The sequence below is a fragment of the Hevea brasiliensis genome, chromosome 2, assembly GCF_030052815.1.
Source record: "Hevea brasiliensis isolate MT/VB/25A 57/8 chromosome 2, ASM3005281v1, whole genome shotgun sequence".
In the NCBI taxonomy this organism is placed as follows: Eukaryota; Viridiplantae; Streptophyta; class Magnoliopsida; order Malpighiales; family Euphorbiaceae; genus Hevea; species Hevea brasiliensis.
In genome coordinates this window covers 114623582-114644619 of record NC_079494.1, presented here as the reverse complement: position 1 = coordinate 114644619, position 21038 = coordinate 114623582, and the positions used below count along the sequence as shown (strand labels likewise).

The 21038-nt window shown below is 35.3% G+C and overlaps 2 protein-coding genes across 2 annotated transcripts; both read left to right on the top strand.

Annotated features, from left to right (window-relative positions):
• The first annotated feature begins 488 nt into the window (after positions 1–488).
• Positions 489–7311, top strand: LOC110644880 (deoxyhypusine hydroxylase). Its single transcript, XM_021797836.2, has 7 exons — positions 489–816; positions 2000–2133; positions 2232–2467; positions 2796–2934; positions 3246–3372; positions 6770–6888; positions 6976–7311. Exons 1-7 carry the CDS (start codon positions 651–653, stop codon positions 7009–7011), a joined length of 957 nt encoding a protein of 318 aa, XP_021653528.1. The 5' UTR covers positions 489–650; the 3' UTR covers positions 7012–7311.
• A 625-nt stretch (positions 7312–7936) lies between these two features.
• On the top strand, positions 7937–20894 carry LOC110644866 (poly [ADP-ribose] polymerase 1). Its single transcript, XM_021797825.2, has 20 exons — positions 7937–8295; positions 12297–12346; positions 12436–12619; positions 14089–14275; positions 14400–14715; positions 14859–15054; positions 15125–15289; positions 15372–15432; positions 15553–15616; positions 15699–15950; positions 17355–17592; positions 17696–17808; positions 17883–17959; positions 18106–18266; positions 18820–19011; positions 19115–19223; positions 19336–19418; positions 19587–19724; positions 20040–20222; positions 20552–20894. Exons 1-20 carry the CDS (start codon positions 8152–8154, stop codon positions 20597–20599), a joined length of 2961 nt encoding a protein of 986 aa, XP_021653517.2. The 5' UTR covers positions 7937–8151; the 3' UTR covers positions 20600–20894.
• The last annotated feature ends 144 nt before the right edge of the window (positions 20895–21038 follow it).

Genomic DNA, 21038 nt, shown 5'->3' with positions numbered 1-21038 from the left:
TTAGACTCTATTTGATTTATGAAAAATATTTTTCTTAAAAAAATATTTTACACATTTTTTTTTGTGTTTGAAACTCTGAAAAAATTGATTAATATAAAATATTTTTTTCATTAAAGAGAAAATAGGGTTAACTTTAATAAAAATAACTTCTTTTTTTGCTAATTTTATTAAAATATAAAAATATTTATGTATATATAATATAAATATTTATTATTAGTTTATTATTGTTATCAAATAATAAATAATATTCATAAAAAAAAATTTTATATAAATTATTTTTTTATAAAATAAACAAAATCTTAAGTAATTTTAAAAAATTTAAAAATTAATTTTTTAAACTAATTATTTAATAAAAATTTGCTATTTTTCAATTTTTTATATAAAACTTTTCAATAAAAAAATCTACATTACTGTTAAAATTGTTATTAAAAAAATAATTTTTTAAATATATTGATTAAAAATAATTTGAAAACCTCAACTTGACACCGGTCCTAAACCATTACTTCAAATAACTCTGCCTCCTGGCAAATAGCGTTACGAGGAGACTCGGATTTTGAGCGGGTCGTTGGCACTACAATTGCAAAGCAGCAATCTGGAGCTGGAGGTGAGCAGTGAGCACCACTCAACGCCGCTAACAACTTAGGCGATTCATGGGTTCCTTGGACGCCGCCACCACAACCGAATCCGGATCCAACATTGAGCAATTTCTTGGCGATCGGTTACTCGACCGGACGCTGCCCATCTCCGAACGGTTTAGAGCCCTCTTTTCTCTCCGCAACCTCAAAGGCTCCGCTCCCCGTAACGCCCTTATTCACGGTTCGCTCTTATTCTGTTATTCCTTAAACATAATTGTTGGCTTTTAACTGCTTTCGTATTTTGAAGCAAGATTAGCGTTTATTGGTTGAATTATGATTTGGTTCTCTTCTATTACTATGAAGGTTTTTAGTCCATCCAAAGCATAAAAATATTGTTTTGTTTGTTCATAAGGCGACCTCTTTAATCATCTATATCCAAAAAATACTTCATAATTGTCGTTTTTGTCTTTGTTGAAGCTTTATGTCTCAGTTTAGCAGTTAAATTTGGTAACTACATTTCCACCCCGTTTTATTGAAATGAAATAGGGATGGAATTCATTTAGATTGAATTCTAGTGGATTGAATGATACAACTTAATATGCAAAATTCAATTGAATTCCATACAATTCATGTTGGGTAATTTTATAATTGACGTTCATTTATCCGTATTTTCGCGGATATCCTTCATAACAAAAAAATAAAGCTTATTAATATTATATAATTTAGAATTAAGTTGTTCTTATTTTTAAAATATTCTTAATATAACAAGTTTTTTTTTTTTTTGTAAGGAATAAGTTTATTTTAATTATGTGCAACTTATGTTTGATATTTAGTTTCAAATATTTATTTTAAATGTTGTGTGTGAGAGAAAGGAAGAAGAGAGAGTGATATAAATGTTTGAGAGAGAGAGAAAGAGAGTGAGGAGAGAGAGAGAGAGGGAGAGAAACATAGGGGGGAGAGAGAGAGGTAGAGAAAAATAGGGGGGAGAGAGAGAGAGAAGAGAGAGAAAGTGTGTGCGTGTGAGGAAGATGGGCATTTTAGTCCAAAAAAATATTATTGCCTTAATTTTTTGTGGAATTTGTTTGAAATTCCACCTCTTTTGATGGAATTAAAATCTAGACATACAAAATATGAAATTCAATTGAATTCCACAAAATTTATGGAATTCATTTGAACCAACCATAGCCTTAGATTTTGAACTTTCTGAGATATTTGTGCAAATTTTCTTTGCAAGTTCTTGTTTCTTATTTTTATTCTTTGATTAGTTTTTTTTTTTTTTTTTTTCCATTTTAGCAATAAGGGACTCTTCGAATTTGCTGGCACATGAGGCAGCTTTTGTGCAAATTTTCTTCGCACATTCCTGCTGCTGCTTTTTTTTTTTTTTTTTTTTTGATAAGGGTTTTTCTTGTCCCTTTCCATTTTAGCAATAAGAGACTCTTCAAATTTGCTGGCACATGAGGCAGCATTTGCATTGGGCCAAATGCAAGATTATGAAGCTATCCCTGCATTAGCAGCAGTTCTAAATGATCTTTCCTTGCATCCAATTGTTCGTCATGAGGTTAGTTTTTATATTAAATTTAGTTTTTTTTTCCCCTTTTTGTTTTGGTTATAAATACTTAATTATGCTCAAATGCAACTTGTTCTGTCATATTGCAGGCTGCAGAAGCTCTTGGTGCAATTGGATTAGAGAGCAGTGTTCCTCTTTTGAAGAATAGTTTGTCTGTAGATCCAGCTCAGGAGGTTAGAGAAACTTGTGAACTGGCTCTCAAGCGAATTGAGGAAATGAATGCTACAGGCACTTGTGATGAATCATCTACAACTGAAAAATCACCCTTTATGTCAGTTGACCCAGCTGCTGCGGCTGCTTCTTGTTTTTCTGTTGTTATGCTGAGGTATGTTTAGTTATGGTTGGAACTGGAAGGTAAAGACTCCATTTGGCATAGTGGTTTAGGAGTCAAAAAAAGCCTTCTAAAAAAAGCATCTTTTTAAATGCTATTGAAAAAGTAGTTTGGAAAAAGCTTTTTTATTATTTTGGTGTTTTTATGACTAAAACATGTCAAATTTAATTTTAAATCGATTTTTAATATACTCTAACTAATATATTTAAGAAAGTGCTTTTCTCAATTGCAGCTCCAATAGTAATGCAAAACAGACCCATAAATTTTTGCCATTTGTATTAATTGATGGGATTGTTTTTACTGATATTAAATAACTGTTAAGGGAAGCTCTCTTGGATGAAGAAAAGGGCATGTATGAGCGCTATGCTGCTCTTTTTGCACTTAGAAATCATGGTGGAGAAGAAGCTGTTTCTGCTATAATTGAGTCTTTGGGTGGAAAAAGTGCTTTGCTTAAGCATGAGGTATGTTAAACTTCCTTGAATCTATACGTTTCTGCTAACTGGGGCTTTTGTTATGTCATAATCCATCAGAGGGGACTTTAAATGAACAGACATATGTTTAAGTTAAACATATTAAGTTGCCCAAATTATGTTATGTTTGGTGAGAATTCTGTTCTAGACATTTCTTGAGTTTACTTGATATAAGAATGCTTCTATCACTTGAATATAGTTATTATTTATGGGAATTTCTGTCCTGTCTGACATGGGTTTTATCACTTTTAATGTAATCTGTAACCTTTGGATGCTTATGTTTGTTTTGTTAAAATATACAGGTTGCTTATGTTTTGGGCCAGTTGCAGAACAAAGCTGCTTCAGCTGCACTTAGCAGAATACTTAAGGATGTAAATGAGCATCCAATGGTTAGACATGAGGCTGCTGAAGCTCTTGGTTCTATTGCTGGTACGTCAATTATTTTATTTCTAATGTGTCTGATGATTCTTCTGATTGTGAGTTATAATTGATTGGACGCCGGGTAGAAAATCATGTTGGTTGGTGGGCTTTCTTTTTCTGCAACTCAACTCAACTAAGCCTTTATTCCAAAAATTTGGGGTCGGCTATATGGATTCGCTTTTTCCACTCTGAACGATTTTGGGTTAAATCCTCAGAAATATGTAATGCTTCTAAGTCATGTTGTACTACTCTCCTCCAAGTTAATTTAGGTCTACCCCTTTTTTTCTTTCTATTCTCTAACCTAATATGCTCTACTTGTCTAACTGGAGCCTCCGTATGTCTACGCTTCACATGACCAAACCACCTCAATCTCCCTTCTCTCAACTTATCTTCAATTGGCACCACTCCTACCTTTTCTCTGATACTCTCATTACGGACTTTATCTAGTCTAGTATGGCCACTCATCCACCTTAACATTCTCATCTCTGCAACTCTTATCTTAGATGCATACGACTCTTCAAAGGCCCAACACTCACTACCATATAACATTAAAATTTTCCTTTTAATTTATTGGGAATCTTACGATCACATAAAACTCACTTCAACCATCCAGCTTTAATCCTATGACTAACATCCTCCTCACATCCCCATCTACTTGAAGGATGAGCCTAGATATTTAAAGTGATTACTTTGGGCCATTCAAACTAACTCCTTCCATATCCTTTGACCTTCACCGAACTTGCAATGCATGTATTCTACTTAACTTAAAACCCTTTGACTCTAGAGTACTTCTCCAAAGTTCTAGCTTCCTATTGACTCCTTCTCGTGTCTCATCTATCAGAACAATATCATCCGCAAACATCATGCACCAAGGAATACTCTCTTGTATATGTTTCGTCAGTTCATCTAAAACTAATGTAAAAAGGTAAGGGCTTATGGCTGATCCTTGGTGTAATCCCATTGAGATCGTAAAATCACTTGTGTCCAGTAGTTGCTCCTTCATACATATCTTTCAATACTTGTATGTACCTAATAGATACCCTCTTTTGTTCTAACACATTCCATAAGATCTCTCTTGGAACACTATCATAAGCCTTCTCCAAATCAATAAAAACCATGTGTAGATCTTTCTTCACATCTCTATATTTCTCCATCAAGCTTCTAATGAGAAAGATCGCTTTCATAGTTGCATGAAACCAAATTGATTGAGAGAGATAGAAGTATCATGACGTAGTCGATGCTCCACAACTCTCTCCCACAACTTCATAGTATGGCTCATGAGTTTAATTCCCTATAGTTTGAACAACTCAGTATGTCTCCTTATTTTTAAAAATAGGTACTAAAATACTCTTCCTCCATTCATCGTGCATTTTCTTTGAGTTTAGAATCTTATTAAATAATTTAGTTAACCATGCCACTCCCATATCTCCCAAATACTTTCACACTTCAATTGGTATTTCATCTGTCTTTACCCACTTTCATTCTCTTAAGTGCTTCCTTTACTTCTAAAGATCGAATCCTTCTAGTGTAATTTACATTCTTTTCTATTGTTCTATAATCTATATTCACGCTATTACCATTTTGACTATTATTAAAGAGATCATTAAAATAATTTCTCCATCTTTCTTTAATGTCCTCATCTTTCACCAACACTTTTCCTTCCTTATCCTTAATGCACCTAACTTGATTGAGATCTTGACATTTCCTTTCTCTACTCCTTGCTAATCTATAAATATCTTTCTCCCCTTCTTTAGTTCCAAGTTTCTCATATAACTTTTCAAAGTGCTCTTGCTTGACTATTTTTGCCTCTTTCTTTGCTATCTTGTCATATGCCTCATTATTATCACATTTAGGTAATTTCTTATACCATTCCCTTTTTCTCTTCTTTTGTACTTCCTCATTCCACCACCATCTCTCTTTTGAGGGTGGTCCATGTCCTTTAGACTCTCCAAGTACTTTTCTAGCTACTTCTCTAATCTTTGATGCCATATCCACATATCATTGGCCTCCACATCTAGCTTCCATAAGCTCATTTTGAACTTCACTTGCTTTACTCCTTTGAACTCCCACCACTTTGTTCGAGCTACACTATTTCTTCTAACCTTACTTGAATTATTCCTAAACTTGACATCCAAGACCACCAACCTATGTTGACTTGTTAAAGCCTCTCCTGGAATGACCTTGCAATCCTTGCATCGAGCTCTATTTGTCTTCCTGGTTAAGAGAAAGTCGATTTGGCTTCTATGTTGTCCACTTTTGAAAGTCACTAAATGTGACACTCTTTTTATAAAGTAGGTATTTGCTAGTATTAGGTCGTATGCCATAGCAAAATCCAGGATGCTTTTTCCCTCCTCATTCAAAACCAAAACCTCCATGAACATTCTCATAACCTTGCCTATCACTTCCTACATGTCCATTCAAATCTCCACCAATGAAAACATTCTCTTCATTCGGTATGCTTTGCATTAAATCATCCATATCTTCCCAAAACCTTTGTTTACTCTCCTAGTCCTATTTGTGGGGCATAAGCACTAACTATATTTATTGTTTCTCCTTCTAGTACTAGCTTTACTAGTATAATTCTATCTCCTACTCTTTATCTTTCAATGTTCTGTCTATGATTATACCCACTCTTATTTCTCTCCTAATTACCCACTTCCTTACTTTTCTCTTCTACCCATTTAGTCTCCTGAATGCAAGCAATATTCACCCTTCTCCTTTCCAAGGTATCCACAAGCTCCATTAATTTTCCTGTAAATGATCCAACATTCCAAGTACCAACCCTGATCCTCCTCCTATCCTGCTCTTTTCTAATAGGTCTCCTTCTATAATATCTTCTATTGTTTTCTATATCTATCTTGTGTTCTGTTCCACTATTTGTTCTACTATCTGTCCTATGGACTAACTTCTTTACCCACACCCGTCCATGATGTGGTAACCCTTGCTCACTTAACACCACATGAACGCCCTACACCCTTGCATATTTCTATATCATTTGAATCCATATCATAGGGTGTGACGAAATTTTTACGCTGGTTGTCACCTACCGCAACCCTCCTCCTTTACCCGGGCTTGGGACCGGCTAAGCGCAAACTACTTAGGCGGAGTTTTTCTTTTTCTGCAGTATTAAAAAAATATAAAATGATTGTATAAGACATGATGCAAAAAATGAGAAAAGTATGAAATATCCCCTTATTGGATAAGCTATCATTATGAAGTTTGTGAAACATGCCAAGATAAAACATAATAGTGAATAGAGATGGGTAATCTGACAGTCTCATATTGTTCTCAGGAGATCAATATCAATAAAGTATTGCACTTCTTGAACCTCTACTGTGTACTGTAGCTTTTGAAGCTCTACATTGTTTTGTTTAATTTAATAGTTGTTGCTTTGGTACTATTCTAGATGAACAAAGTATTGCACTTCTTGAGGAATTTTTGAAGGATCCTGAGCCTATTGTATCACAAAGCTGTGAAGTTGCCCTGAGCATGCTAGAATATGAAAGATCAGGAAAATCATTTGAGGTAAGTGTAAATTAACTCGAGATTACTTGCAGTAGACATTTAGCAATCCTTCCATGAGAAATTGACTTTATAACTCTTTCTTTGCAGTACTTATTTATGCAAGATCCTTTAGCACAAGCATAAATGGATCATCCATCTTCTGGAAACTCCCTTAACAGATGTTCAAGTTTCAAATCATCTCATCAACGCATTCCTTGTGAAGGCAGTGTTTGTGGAAGAGAGTGTCAGCAGAATAACAGAAGATAACTAGGAGAGAATTATATACTCAGAAATTCAGAACTAGTCTTTTTCAAGCTGTACTAATGTAATTCTGTTGGTGACATGGGATCTAATTGTGGTAAATTTTCCCATAACTATTGGATTCTTAACTTTGCGACATCAATTTACGAGTTAGTGATATACAACGCAAAGTATTTACAAAGAGATAGCATGTGTTCCAAAAATACTGAATAATCCCTATAAACCAAAGCTGCATTTCTGCTTGTTGCAGAAAACAAAGTTGACTTCGAATGGTTGACATAGATGCACCCAACTGGCTTCTAGATGTTAGCTCTTAACAGACACAAAGATGATGTCTGAGCTATAAATTAGAAGGCGAGTTAATGCCCAGCATGTTTGGAGTTCGTCACCCAACCCAGCACAGATAAATTTACATTGCACACTTTGAATTTGACTCGTTAAAATAATAATTTAATTTAAAATTAATTTATTAATCAATCTTAGTACAAATTTTGAAGTTCATTATTTTGAACGGTATCATGGCAAAACCCATTTAGAAGCCCTTAAATTAATTGGCTCCTCAAGACAAGAATATCTCAGGAATGCCGTCACATATGGAGTACTTCGATCTTTATTTAGTTTTGTCTTTGATTTACATGTTGGTGAAGCTTATTAAAACTGTAGTTTAAAATTTTTTTTTTTAATATATTTTAGATATCAATAAAAAATAAATTAATTATTTTGAATTTTTTTATAATTAGAATTATTAAATTTAATTTAAAATTTAACTTTAAATTGATCGTAATCGGATCGTTAATTGCTAAAAAATGGAGGTCCGCGTAGGAGCTGCATCAGTAAAGTCACAGACACTGTACAAAGTGAAAACCCAAAATTAATCGGAAGCTTACGAGAGACGCCCTCCAAAAGACCCAGAGATTCTTCCTGCGACTCTTGCGCACGTACCTCTATATAAGCGAGAGCGAGTGCGAGTGCGAGTGAGAGTATCTGCTCTTCTTTCTGACACAGATAGAGAAAGAGAGAGCAATGGCGACCCCTCCAAAGCCATGGAAGGCGGAGTACGCGAAGTCCGGCCGATCATCATGCAAGACCTGCAAGAAACCAATCGATAAAGAGAGTCTCAGACTTGGCAAAATGGTCCAAGCCACTCAATTCGACGGTTTCATGCCTGTATGATTCTGTATCTCTATCTCCTTTTTCCCTTCTTTTTACTGTCTCGCATTGCAAGCCCTAAAATTCCTGCCTTTCCATTTCCCTTCATTTCTCTTTGTTTGTTTGCTTAAGAAATTATACGTTCGCTATGCTTTTTTTTGCGTTTGCTTCCACCGCTTTTACAATTGTGCGTCTTTGCTGGTGTTTTGTGTCCTTTTAGTCTCCTAGCATTTTTCTTCTGTTTATGAATAGGATTCTTTTGAACTAATTTAAGAAATAAGGGATACATGCACGCATATATCAATTTGGTGCTTTCTTTTTGTTTGTTATCTCTTCTTATTCCCACTCCCACTATCAATATTGACGACTTCTATACGTATCTCTTAAGTTCTGGGCTATAGCTTATTTTGCATTTGTATTTGCTCGAAAATTTGTTTTGTTAGTTTACTTTCAGGTACATTCAATAACTATTAAGCAAGCAATTAGCAGCTCAAGTGGAAGAATTGTAATTTTTATGTCGCGGAATAGTTTGTCTTTCTTACGCCTATTTGTTCACCTAATCTTTTATATTTTAACATCTTTTTGGTTTCCACTATCTTGTGGAAATCTATAATCAACATTCGCTTGTGCTTAAATTGTTTAGTGCCAATTATGACCTCCTAGCCCATTCTATTATTTTGGTTAATGATTTGCTGGTGTAAGCTTTGAAATCTGGCCTTGTGTTGTTTTCCAATTTGTATTGTTTACTTCTTTGGACATTGAAACGGAATTGTTTTGAAACATACCCAGCCCTAACTGGTTTGGGATTAAGACTTAGTAGTTGTAGTTGTTGATTGTTTAGCTCTTTCAGTGGCAGAGCTGGACATTTTCTTTGAGGGGCCATTGTATATTTAACAAATTGAACAAAAATTTAAAAATTATGATTTATAACAATATTAATAAATTAAATTTTATTTACTATAATAATAGTAAATTAATATTAAAATATTTAAGGAGTCTATATATTTATTTTTTATTCAATAAAAATTTTCTTTTATATTTTAAGCTATATTTTTCAAACAAAAATATATGCAATTATATGTGAAATAGAGAAAAAATTTAGCAATAATTTGTATGGTTAGAAAAATAATAAGAATAAATGAAAACAACAACTAACCACCACATCAATTTTATTTATTTTATGAATTTACTTAATTTTCACAAATAGATAATAATAATAATAAAAAAATCATTGATTCCTTCTAATGAGAATTAGTTTAAGCTAATCATTACAACTCAATTCAACTAAGCTTTTATTCAAAAAATTTATTTGGGGTGGGCTATATGGATTATATTTCTCCACTCTAAACTATTTTGGGTTAAATCTTTGGAAATATGTAATGCTTCCAGGTCATATTGTACTACTCTCCTCCAAGTCAGTTTAGGTCTACCCCTTCTTTTATTTATATCCTCTAACCCAATGTGCTCTACTTGTCTAAGTGGAGTCTCCGTATATTTACGCTTCACATAACCAAACCACCTCAATCTCCTTTCACTCAACTTATCTTCAATTGGCATTACTCCTACCTTTTCTCTAATACTCTCATTAGTAGACTTTATATAATCTAGTATGGTCACTCATTCACTTTAACATTATCATCTCTGCAACTCTCATTTTTGACACATATGACTCCTTCATTGCCCAACATTCACTACCATATAACATGGCCGGTTATGGTTGTACTGTAAAATTTTTCTTTCAACTTATTGGTAATCTTGCGATCACATAAAACTCTCGTGGCACGTCTCCACTTCAACCATCTGGCTTTAATCCTATGACTAACATCCTCCTCACATCCCCCATCTACTTGAAGGATTGAGCCGAGATATTTAAAGTGATTACTTTGGGGGAATATTACTCCATCCAAATTAATTCCTTCCCTATCACCATTTCGGCCTTCAGTGAACTTGCAATGCATTTATTCTGTCTTCGTTCTACTTAACTTAAAGCCTTTTAACTCTAGAGTACTTCTCCAAAGCTCTAGCTTTCTATTGACTCCTCTCGTCTCATCTATCAGAGCTATATCATCTACAAACATCATGCACCAAGGAATACTCTCTTGTATATGTTTCGTCAATTAATCTAGAACTAATGTGAAAAGGTAAGGGCTCACAGCTGAACCTTAGTGTAATCCAACTGAGATAAGAAAATTTCGTGTCCCCTCCTACTGTGCACACAATAGTAGTTGTTCCTTCATACATATCTTTCAACACTTGTATGTTCTTAATAGATACTCCCTTTTGTTCTAACACTCTCCATAAGACATTTCTTGGAACACTATCATAAGCTTTCTCTAAATCGATAAAAACCATATGTAGATCTTTCTTCACATCTCTATATTTCTCCATTAAACTTTCAATGAGAAAGATCGCTTCCATAGTTGATCGGCTTGGCATGAAGTCAAATTGATTGGGAGAGATAGAAGTGTCCTGACGTAGTCGATGTTCTATAACTCTCTCCCACAACTTCATTGTGTGATTCATGAATTTAATTCTCCTATAGTTTGAGCAACTCTGTATGTCTCCCTTATTTTTAAAAATAGGTATTAAAATATCCTTCCTCCATTCATTGTTCGAGCTTCAATATTTCTTCTAGCCTTACTTGAATTGTTCCTAAACTTGACATCCAAGACCACTAACCGATGTTGACTTGTTAAAGCCTCTCTCGAAATAACCTTGCAATCCTTGCACAGAGCTCTATTTGTCTTCCTGGTTAAGAGAAAGTCAATTTGGCTTCTATGTTATCCACTTTTGAAAATCATTAAATACGACTCCCTTTTTATAAAGTAGGTATTTGCTGGTATTAGGTCGTACACCATGGCAAAGTCCAGGATGCTTTTTCCCTCCTCATTTAACCTTCATGAACATTCTCATAACCTTGCCTATCATTTTCTACATGTCCATTCAAATCTCCACCTATAATAACATTCTCTTCATTCGGTATACTTTGCATTAAATCATCCATATCCTCTAAAAACCTTTGTTTACTCTCACTATCTAGTCCTATTTACAGGGCATAAGCACTAACCACATTTATTGTTTTTCTTTCTAGTACTAGTTTTGCTAGTATAATTCTATCTTCTACTCTTTCACAGCTATTACTGCATCTTTCAATGTTCTGTTTATGATTATGCCCACTCCATTCTTATTCCTCTCCTTTCCGGTAAACCACAGTTTGTGTCCTGAATTACCCACTTTCTTGCTTTTCTCTTCTATCCATTTAGTCTCCTGAATGCAAGCAATATTCACCCTTCTCCTTTCCAAGGTATCCACAAGCTCCATTAATTTTCCTGTAAGCGATCCAACATTCCAAGTACCAACCTTGATTCTTCTCCTATCCTGTTCCTTCCTAATTGATCTCTTTTTATGATATCTTCTATTGTTTTTTATGCCTATCTTGTGTTCTGTTCCACTATCTGTTCTATTATTTTTTCTATGAACTAACTTCTTTACCCACACCCGTCCATGATGTGGGAACGTTTGCTTATTTAACACCACACCTGGGCACGGGCATAGCGCGTCGCTTTCAGTTGACATCCTACATCCTTGCATATTTCTCACTACACCCGAGCTCCGATGCAGCACTTCGTAAGTAGAGGACGTCCCAACGTTTATAACGTAAGAATTTATATCTAGGCTTGGGACTGGCTAAGTACAAACTACTTAGGCGGAGTTAGTCGGACCCAATTACACCCAAAAAAAATATTGATCTAAAACAAAGTAGTTTACACGGTCAATAAGACAATAACAATACTCATAGCTACATGTAACCAACTCGTGGACAGTCTACTAGAACTTTGAGTTGTCACTTCCATTTCAAAGAAAGCTTAATTAGCTGCTCTAATGAAGGGGTTCATGAACTTTTCCTGTTTTTATCTGAAGTATATTACTATTTGCAATTTGTTCCCCCTTCTTTTTATAATCACCTTGTGATTGGTGAAGAAAAGGAATAACCTAATATATTTTTATTTTCTAAATAGATGTGGAACCATGTTGGTTGCATACTGAAGAAAGCAAAACAGATAAAATCGTAAGTGTTTTGTATCATTCACGGCAGTTACATGATATAATCTACATGGATTGCAATGATTAACATCTATGTATTTGTCATACTTTTAGGATTGATGACGTTGAAGGTATAGAATCATTACGATGGGAAGATCAGCAAAACATCAGAAAATATGTTGAGGGTGGTGGTTCCTCAAATACAAATGCTGTCAGTGCTATGGAATATGGTATTGAAGTTTCACAAACTTCTCGTGCTACTTGCAGGCGCTGCAACCAAAAGATTATGAAGGGACAGGTGACCAATTATATTTTTCTATCTTTGTTTTTTGGGAAATTATCTTTCAACTGCACTTTTTGCTCTTCTATTTGAGTAACTAGATATTCATAAATCATCTGATATTGACGGAGTAAAGTAACGTAAAAATGCATTTCCTGCCCATTTATTCAGTGACCTATAGTTATAAGGGTGCTGCAAATGGTGGATGAATAATGGAGCACTGGTTTTTTTAGATGATTTGCTGATCTCATTATTCACTTGAAGGCTAAAGTGCAAAGCATGTTTGTATTTTGCAATATTATGTAAATAGTTGCTTATTTGGTTGTCTGGTTTGCATTTGATTGCCTTTGTTAGCTCATGAGAGCATGTAGCAGCAAATCCCTTATGGTTAGGAAAATTATGCTCTATTGGGGACAAGAAATTATGGGGAAAGGGAAGGAAGAGAGAAAGACAGAGGAAGAGAGAGAGAGAGAGGGGGGGGGGGGGGGGTGCGGCCTGGCGGCGGAGGAGAAAGTGATGAGATAGAAAATGGGGGTGGAAGATCATTCTTTTATCCTCTCTTGTTTTTGAAAGGGTGAAACATAAAAGATAAGAAAGTAGGGGAAAGCAAATTGGAAATTTAAAATGCATTTTTGCATAGTTTAAAAAGTTAAGTTTTCAAATTGGAAAAGGGAAAATGAGTAAACATGCTATAGATTCAATTTCTCCCCACATTGGGGTGAATGATTTTTGTGGGACCAAGTAATTAATTTTTAATCTATTTCCTCCTCCCCTCTTTTTCTTGTTGAAAGTTGGATTCCTTCTCCCTGGCAGCTTCCCCTCTTCCTCTCTTCACCTCTTTTTAAGTGTCTTTGGTTCAAGCCTCCAAGGTAAACATTCCAGTAAAATTTAATGTTAACTTCACAGGGTTATGTTGTAGGCCATTAATAGACGGGGCAAGAAAATTTTCACACCTGCCATGAATGCTGTATTATGGTACTGTTGTTAAAATTACCACCTCAACATGACTATGCTAGCCAAAAAAGTTAAAATGATGAAAATTTTCATCTTTTTTGCATTAGTTTTTAGCATTGTACCAAACATGTCTAACTATTATCTCTTAAAAATTACTTTTCATTCATAGGCGCAACCCATTACACTTAAAATAATTATGAATACATCCCAAAATTATTCCTGTAACATTTCACCCTTTTATTTTCCTTGCCTTGTGCCAAATGTGACCTTGTTTATTATTAGGAAGTTGTGACCATCTATGCTAGCAGTAATTTCCTAATGTTAGAAAATAATAATGACTTTAAGACATTCCTGTGCATTTCCTTGGTTTTGTTGTCTTAATATTATTCTTATGGCATTTCCTGACACCCTTATTTACACGGTACAGATTTTGCTATATTCTGAATGTTCTTATATCTGATGAGATCGCATAAATATAGCTACTAATGATTAAATGATGATACTTACATTATTTAAAAAAAAAATACAATTAGGTTCGTTTATCCTCGAAGCCTGAAGAGCCACGAGCTAAGGGGTTGGCTTGGCATCACTTCACCTGTTTTGTGGATTTGTACCCATCTATCCAAGTGGAGAAGTTGTCTGGATGGGAAAGTCTCCCACCTGCTGATCAAGCAGCAGTTCATGCACTTGTTAAGGACGTTCCTTCTACTGCAAAGAGTGGTATGATATAGAGAACATTATCCAGTGCTATAGTAACTACTATAGATACTTATTTTTAGGCATGTACATATGTAAATGTAAAATATGTGTGACTGTTTCTTACTCATTAGAGTTTTCTTCTCAGGTGCTGTTGAGGGAAAAGAGGATAAAGAATTGCAACAATCGACTTCCAGAGTTGGTATAAAACGTAGAAAAGATAGTGGTGATGGTGATGATCAAAACTCAAAGGTTGCTAAGGCCGATGGAGATGTGTCAAATCGCAGGTCTGCATCTACAAAGACTGCTAAGGAATTGGAAAGCAAACTGGAGGCTCAATCTAAAGAATTGTGGGCTTTAAAGGATAATCTTAGAAAGCATGTCACAACTGCAGAGTTGCGTCAAATGCTTGAAGCAAATGATCAAGATTCTTCTGGAGCAGAACTTGATTTGCGGGACAGATGGTAATTTCTTCTGAAGGAATTTTAATTTTGCAATTTAGGAATCTTTCTTCTGTGGGTTTACTGCTTGATGATTATCAATATCAAGGATTTTCATGAATGCTTTTCATACATTTTTTCACTTTTACTGATTTAATTCTTTTTAGTGCTGACGGGATGATGTTTGGAGCACTTGGTCATTGCCCGATCTGTTCTGGTTTTCTCCGATATTCTGGAGGAACATATCGGTGCAATGGATTCCTGTCAGAATGGAGCAAATGTTCATATTCCACTCATGAACCAGAGCGCCTAAAGGGGAAGTGGAAAGTCCCAGAAGACACAAATAATCAATATCTAAGCAATGTAGGAAACTGACTTGTCTCATTTACTAAGATTTTGTTAATCTCAACTTAATGTACTGCATTTCATGCAGTGGTTTAAATCACAGAAGAGTAACAAACCTGCTAGGGTTCTGCCTCCACCATCATCTGAGAATTCTTCTGGAACTCAAGCAGCCAACAGCCAATCTCCATCTTCAAAGAGTGAAAATTTGAGAGATCTGAAAGTTGCTTTTGCCGGATTACCTAGGGAGTCTGTGGTATGACCATGAATTCCATAGATATGTGAAATTATGCATCATAATTAATTTGGTACATTTTATGTGTGTGCTGGTTGTGCAGGAAGAATGGAAGGCCAAAATTGAGGGAGTAGGCGGGCAGGTACATGCCAAGATAAAGAAAGGTATTTTCTTTGTGGAATAGGTTTTAATGGAAAGTTTGTTGCAAACACAGAAAAATCATGCATTTTTGGTGACTTGAGACACCTTAGCTTAGTTGTTTTGCTTGATAAATCAAATTACAGATACAAACTGCTTTATTGTAAGTGGAGTATCAGATTGTGAAGATGCTGAGATGAGGAAGGCAAGGTAAGATTCTTCTCATTAACTGGTATTTAATATATTTCTTATTTATTAATGTTAATTTGACTTTGAATGGTTCAATTGGCAGGAGAATGAAATTGCCAATGGTCAGGGAGGATTACCTTGTTGAATGTTTTAAAAAACACAAAAAGCTTCCATTTGATTTGTACAAAGTGGAAGCTGTAGGTGGAGCCTCTAGCATGGTCACTGTCAAAGTGAAAGGGCGAAGTGCTGTGCATGAAGCTTCTGGTTTGCAAGATACAGGTCACATTCTTGAGGATGGGAAGAGCATCTATAATACTACTTTGAACATGTCTGACTTATCAACTGGTGTTAACAGGTGCGTCTATAAAATTATGTCTGTTTGCTATTACTGTCTTTTCAGATGATAGCTATGGCTTTTCTTAGTTTGGCCATATTACTCTATCCATTTGTTTGTTTATCTGTCAAATTGAATTGCGCAAAACCTGAAACTGATCTGGAATTACTAGATAACCACTGTAGTTTCTGTTTCTTTTTAAGGTGAGGTGGTAATCTAACGGAAACATTATAGGTAAATGTGAAGGCAGCATGGCTTACATTAAGCTGCTGATCAAGTGCTTTGCTTGTTTTGAATTTAGTATAATGTTGAATATGTGTCAGAACAGCTTACATTGCTGTTAAGGTTATCTGCAAAGAGTAGCCCACTAGTGCCTTATCAAGAAGTGGCTTTTCCTTAAATTGGTGCAATTCCGCCAATTGACATGCAAATGATCTTATATGCAATTATGAAGTTTCGTATTTTTGAAAACTAGAGACAAATTGGATTATTTTCTAGTAAGTATTTTCTGTTGAAGGGGATTGGTTTCTAGATTTGGCTGTGTGAGCTAGTTAAACTGTTCAACAACCATTCTCATACTCTTCTGTGTTTTAGATATTCCTATTAATTGGAATTTCCATCATCAGTGGAAATGATTCTTCTACAAGATATCTTAGTTCTCAAAGATCTTGTTTCCAACTTTCTGTCTAGTACATAATGTGCGGTGCATCAATTTGGTTGATACACTATTGGCTATTGAACTTTTTGTATTGTTCTATTTCCTTTTTTGGTATGTCTGATTTGGCAGTGGTCTTTTTAATGTTAAATAATTTTAACAGCTGGGCAACTGTAATATCTTTGTTTATTTGAAAATTTGAATTTCTTTTCAGAGGACTTTTGGATATTTTTATCTGAATGTCTCTCACATAATGCACACAGCTAGAACATTTAGATTTATTTACATTTGAGTTTCTGGAGGATGATCTGTTTCAATCTATGTCAGTCTATGGCTCACTTAACCCTAACTAAAATTTGAAATGCATGTCATTACAGTGGTGCTAAGAGTTGCATCACCTGAGTTTGAATGTCATATGACTTGTTGATGTGGGAGACTAGTTAATGGGTAGATTTCACCTAGTCAGTAATCGTGATAGGAATTACTTTAGCAGATGAATGAATGTAAATCATAATAAGGAAGACATGGGAGGACAAGCTGCCAAGGATGGAACAGCATAAAGGATATGGTTTGAGATATTACTTGCAATAGAACAGAATAACGCAAAAGGGTTCATATGTGAAATTAGGGCTAAGTTAGGTTTGATCATGAGTTGAGCATTCAATGTGACTGGACTTCAGAATTGTTGCCTTGTCTATGAGAGTTTTTACTATTAAATATTAAATACTCTTTTTTCCCACTTCTGACTTCTATTTGCTGGTTATGTAAAGCTACTACATCCTTCAGATAATCCAAGATGACAAAGGGTCAGATTGTCACGTGTTCCGTAAATGGGGTCGTGTAGGGAATGACAAAATTGGAGGAATTAAACTTGAAGAGATGTCAAAATCAGATGCAGTCAGTGAATTTGAACGTTTATTCCTTGAGAAAACTGGAAATTCATGGGAGGCATGGGAACAAAAGCAGAATTTTCAGAAGAAACCTGGCAAATTCTTCCCATTGGACATTGTACTGCTGTTTTCCCCCCCATTTTTCTCAATTCTTTGGAATGCTCCTGCTTAGGTAGAGGGTAATCATTTCTTTTAGTTATTCTTAACTGTTTGAATGTTAGGACTACGGAGTTAACAAACAGCTGAAGCATAAAAATAGGAGTGGCGCAGACAGCCAACTTCCTCATCCACTTGTGGAATTGATGAAGATGCTCTTTAATGTGGAAGCATACAGGTAGAGCAATCGTATGTTTTTCCCTTCATGTTTTGTAAATTTTATAGCTGAAGATCAGATCTTGTGTTCTGCAGGGCTGCAATGATGGAATTTGAGATTAATATGTCAGAAATGCCACTTGGGAAATTAAGCAAAAATAATATCCAGAAGGGTAATTTACCTAGAAAATGTCATTCATTTTCCTCTGGTGTCAAAATTTTGTTTGTTCTCTAATTGAATTCATATTGCAGTGTGCATAATAGATAATGGGAACTATGACATGGTTGCAATTGATTAGTGCCCTTTATGTTTTTCCAGGTTTTGAGGCATTGACAGAAATCCAGAGTTTATTAAATAGTACCACACATGACCCTTCCATCAAAGAAAGCTTGATTATTGACGCCAGCAACAGATTTTTCACTGTTATCCCTTCTATTCATCCTCATGTTATTAGAGATGAAGATGATTTTAAGTCGAAGGTATTTGTAATTGCATAATTGGGTTTTTTGCATATTCTCAACTTAGTCGTCTTCTGTGCCTCTCACTAATGCTGAATAACATTAACTTATTGAAACTTGGTTACTTTTGTCTTTTCACTTGGCAATTTTTTGTGGTTGGTCTGCTAATTGAAGTTAATTTTGACCTATTTTATTTTGTGACTGACAAATTGGTATAGTGTTTAGTTTTGGCAAGGGCCTCCTTCTGTGTGTGTGCCATTTAGCATTCTGATAGGTGCAAATGTTTTACTCAAAGACATTCATCTTGTGGATCCCTCATCTTTCTAAACCTTCATCTTTTAATTATTCTTTGAAAGTTAACTTTTCCTTGAATTAAATTAAATTATAGGAATTTGACAAATCTCATTAATGCAATATATGTGAAAGCTGAAAATTGGAGTTAAAGCTATATTAAGATGTTGGGCTATGTTAATGACTCTCTGATTAACAGTGTTAACCAAACAATCAAGCTCACCATTTATTTTGTCTCTTGCAGCATGAGGAATAACACTTCTATTTCTTGCTCACATTTTAGGTGAAAATGTTAGAAGCACTCCAGGATATTGAGATAGCTTCCAGATTAGTGGGTTTCGATGCTGATAACGATGACTCCTTTGATGATAAGTACAGGAAGCTTCATTGTGAGATAAATCCACTTCCTCATGATAGTGAGGATTACCGGTTGATTGAGAAGTACCTTCATAATACTCATGCTCCTACTCATACGGTGTGTCAACTTTGGATGAGTTTTTACTTTCTCCATCTCTTATCTTTTGTAACTCTTCTTCCCACCTTTTTGACAAGTTAATAGCTTTTATTGATACTCTCAGGATTGGAGTCTTGAACTGGAAGAAGTTTTTTCACTAGAAAGGAAAGGGGAAATTGATAAGTTTGCTCCCTACAGAAAAAAGCTCAAGAATAGAATGCTACTCTGGCATGGTAAGTTGCAATTTTAGCCACCTATTTTTCTTGGAATCTGGTCTACATCATGGTCTATATGAACCCACTAGTTGACTATGTGCAACTGAGAAAAAAAAAACCTCCTTTGCAGGTTCTCGGTTGACTAACTTCGTGGGAATACTTAGCCAAGGACTTAGAATAGCTCCTCCTGAAGCTCCAGCAACTGGATATATGGTTCTCTCTCTCTCTCTCTCTCTCTCTCTCTCTCTCTCTCTCTCTCTCTCTCTCTCTGTGCGCCTTCTGTTAAATAGCTGCAGAAATACATTTGTCCCTACACATGCATGTGCATTGTTGTGTGGTCGTCATCTATAAGGCTGATGTTTGAATACTTTCATATTGCAGTTTGGTAAAGGAATTTACTTTGCTGACCTGGTTAGTAAGAGTGCTCAGTACTGCTATACTGATAAGAAAAATCCAGTGGGATTAATGCTTCTTAGTGAAGTTGCCTTAGGAGAGGTCTGTGAGCTGAAGAATGCCATGGTGAGTTAACATACCATGATGCATTTCTATTTGTGTGTGCATGCATGTGTGTGGTAGTCCTTGTGTTTGGATATTGAATTGGCAACTGTATGGTGCATGCTTTCGTTAAATCTGATGTTAATTATTTTGAATTTAGCTTGCTTAATTTTGTTATTTCCTGTTAGTATTTTGCATAGTAGTGGTGACATGCTCCCCCAGCATTTCTTATTCTCAACTATGGCATTTGGGAAAAATTGGCTTATTCAGTCTGGTGTAACTTATTAATTTTTGTTCTTGAAGATGACTCCCTTTTGAATGTTAATCAAATTGTCACAGTATATGGACAAACCTCCTGAAGGAAAGCATTCAACAAAAGGACTTGGCAAGAAAGTACCTCAGGAGTCGGAATTTGTGAAGTGGAGCGATGATGTCATTGTTCCTTGTGGTAAACCAGTGCCATCAAAAGTCAAGGTCTCTGAGCTGATGTATAATGAGTACATTGTCTATAATACAGCTCAAGTAAGTCCTATCTTTGCTCATGTCAGTACTCATCGCTTGTTGTTCTCTGCATGCTAGCAATTTTACATGATAAATCTCAAGTCTTTAAATTTTTGTATGGGACTCGTAATATTGCATTCTCATGTATTGAATTCTAAAAGTTGTTCAACATGATTGAATTGGCCATCTTTTACTGGACACTATAGTGAAAATTGAGAGGTTATATAGGCACTGCCAGCTAATTGAAATGTGTCAAGGCAAGGCCCTTGGTGTTTCACATGATTGTACTTTTTGAGGCTTAATGCAATTTGGTGTATATGATTATATGATAAGGTGATTTTGTTGGACAGGTTAAGATGCAGTTCTTGTTGAAGGTTAGGTTTCATCATAAGAGGTGATGTTTCCTAGTGCCGAGGGGTTAGAATGAGATGCAGTTCTTGTTGAAGGTTAGGTTTCATCACAAGGGGTGATATTTCCTGGTGCTTAGGGGGTAGAATGGCATGCAAGTAGATTATTATTTTGAAATCCAGCCTGTATTCTGCAAGCAGATTTATGTCTAGATAAGGTCTCATTTTGGAGAGAAGTAAAAACTTGGGTTTTGTCTATGTAAATAGTATGAGCATGGTGGAATGTTTAAATAGAATATTTTGAGAAGAATATCAGCTTTTATATTAAGCGGTTATTATGCCTTTATGGGATATTGTCTTAGATGGAGCAGGATTTTCATAGCCATGCAAGCGTATGAGCACCTGAGCCTCATGGAAATGTGATTTTTAGTAAGTTAACCCACTCTTCATTTTATGGAACAAACAGGTGGCGATTACCATCCGTCGTAAT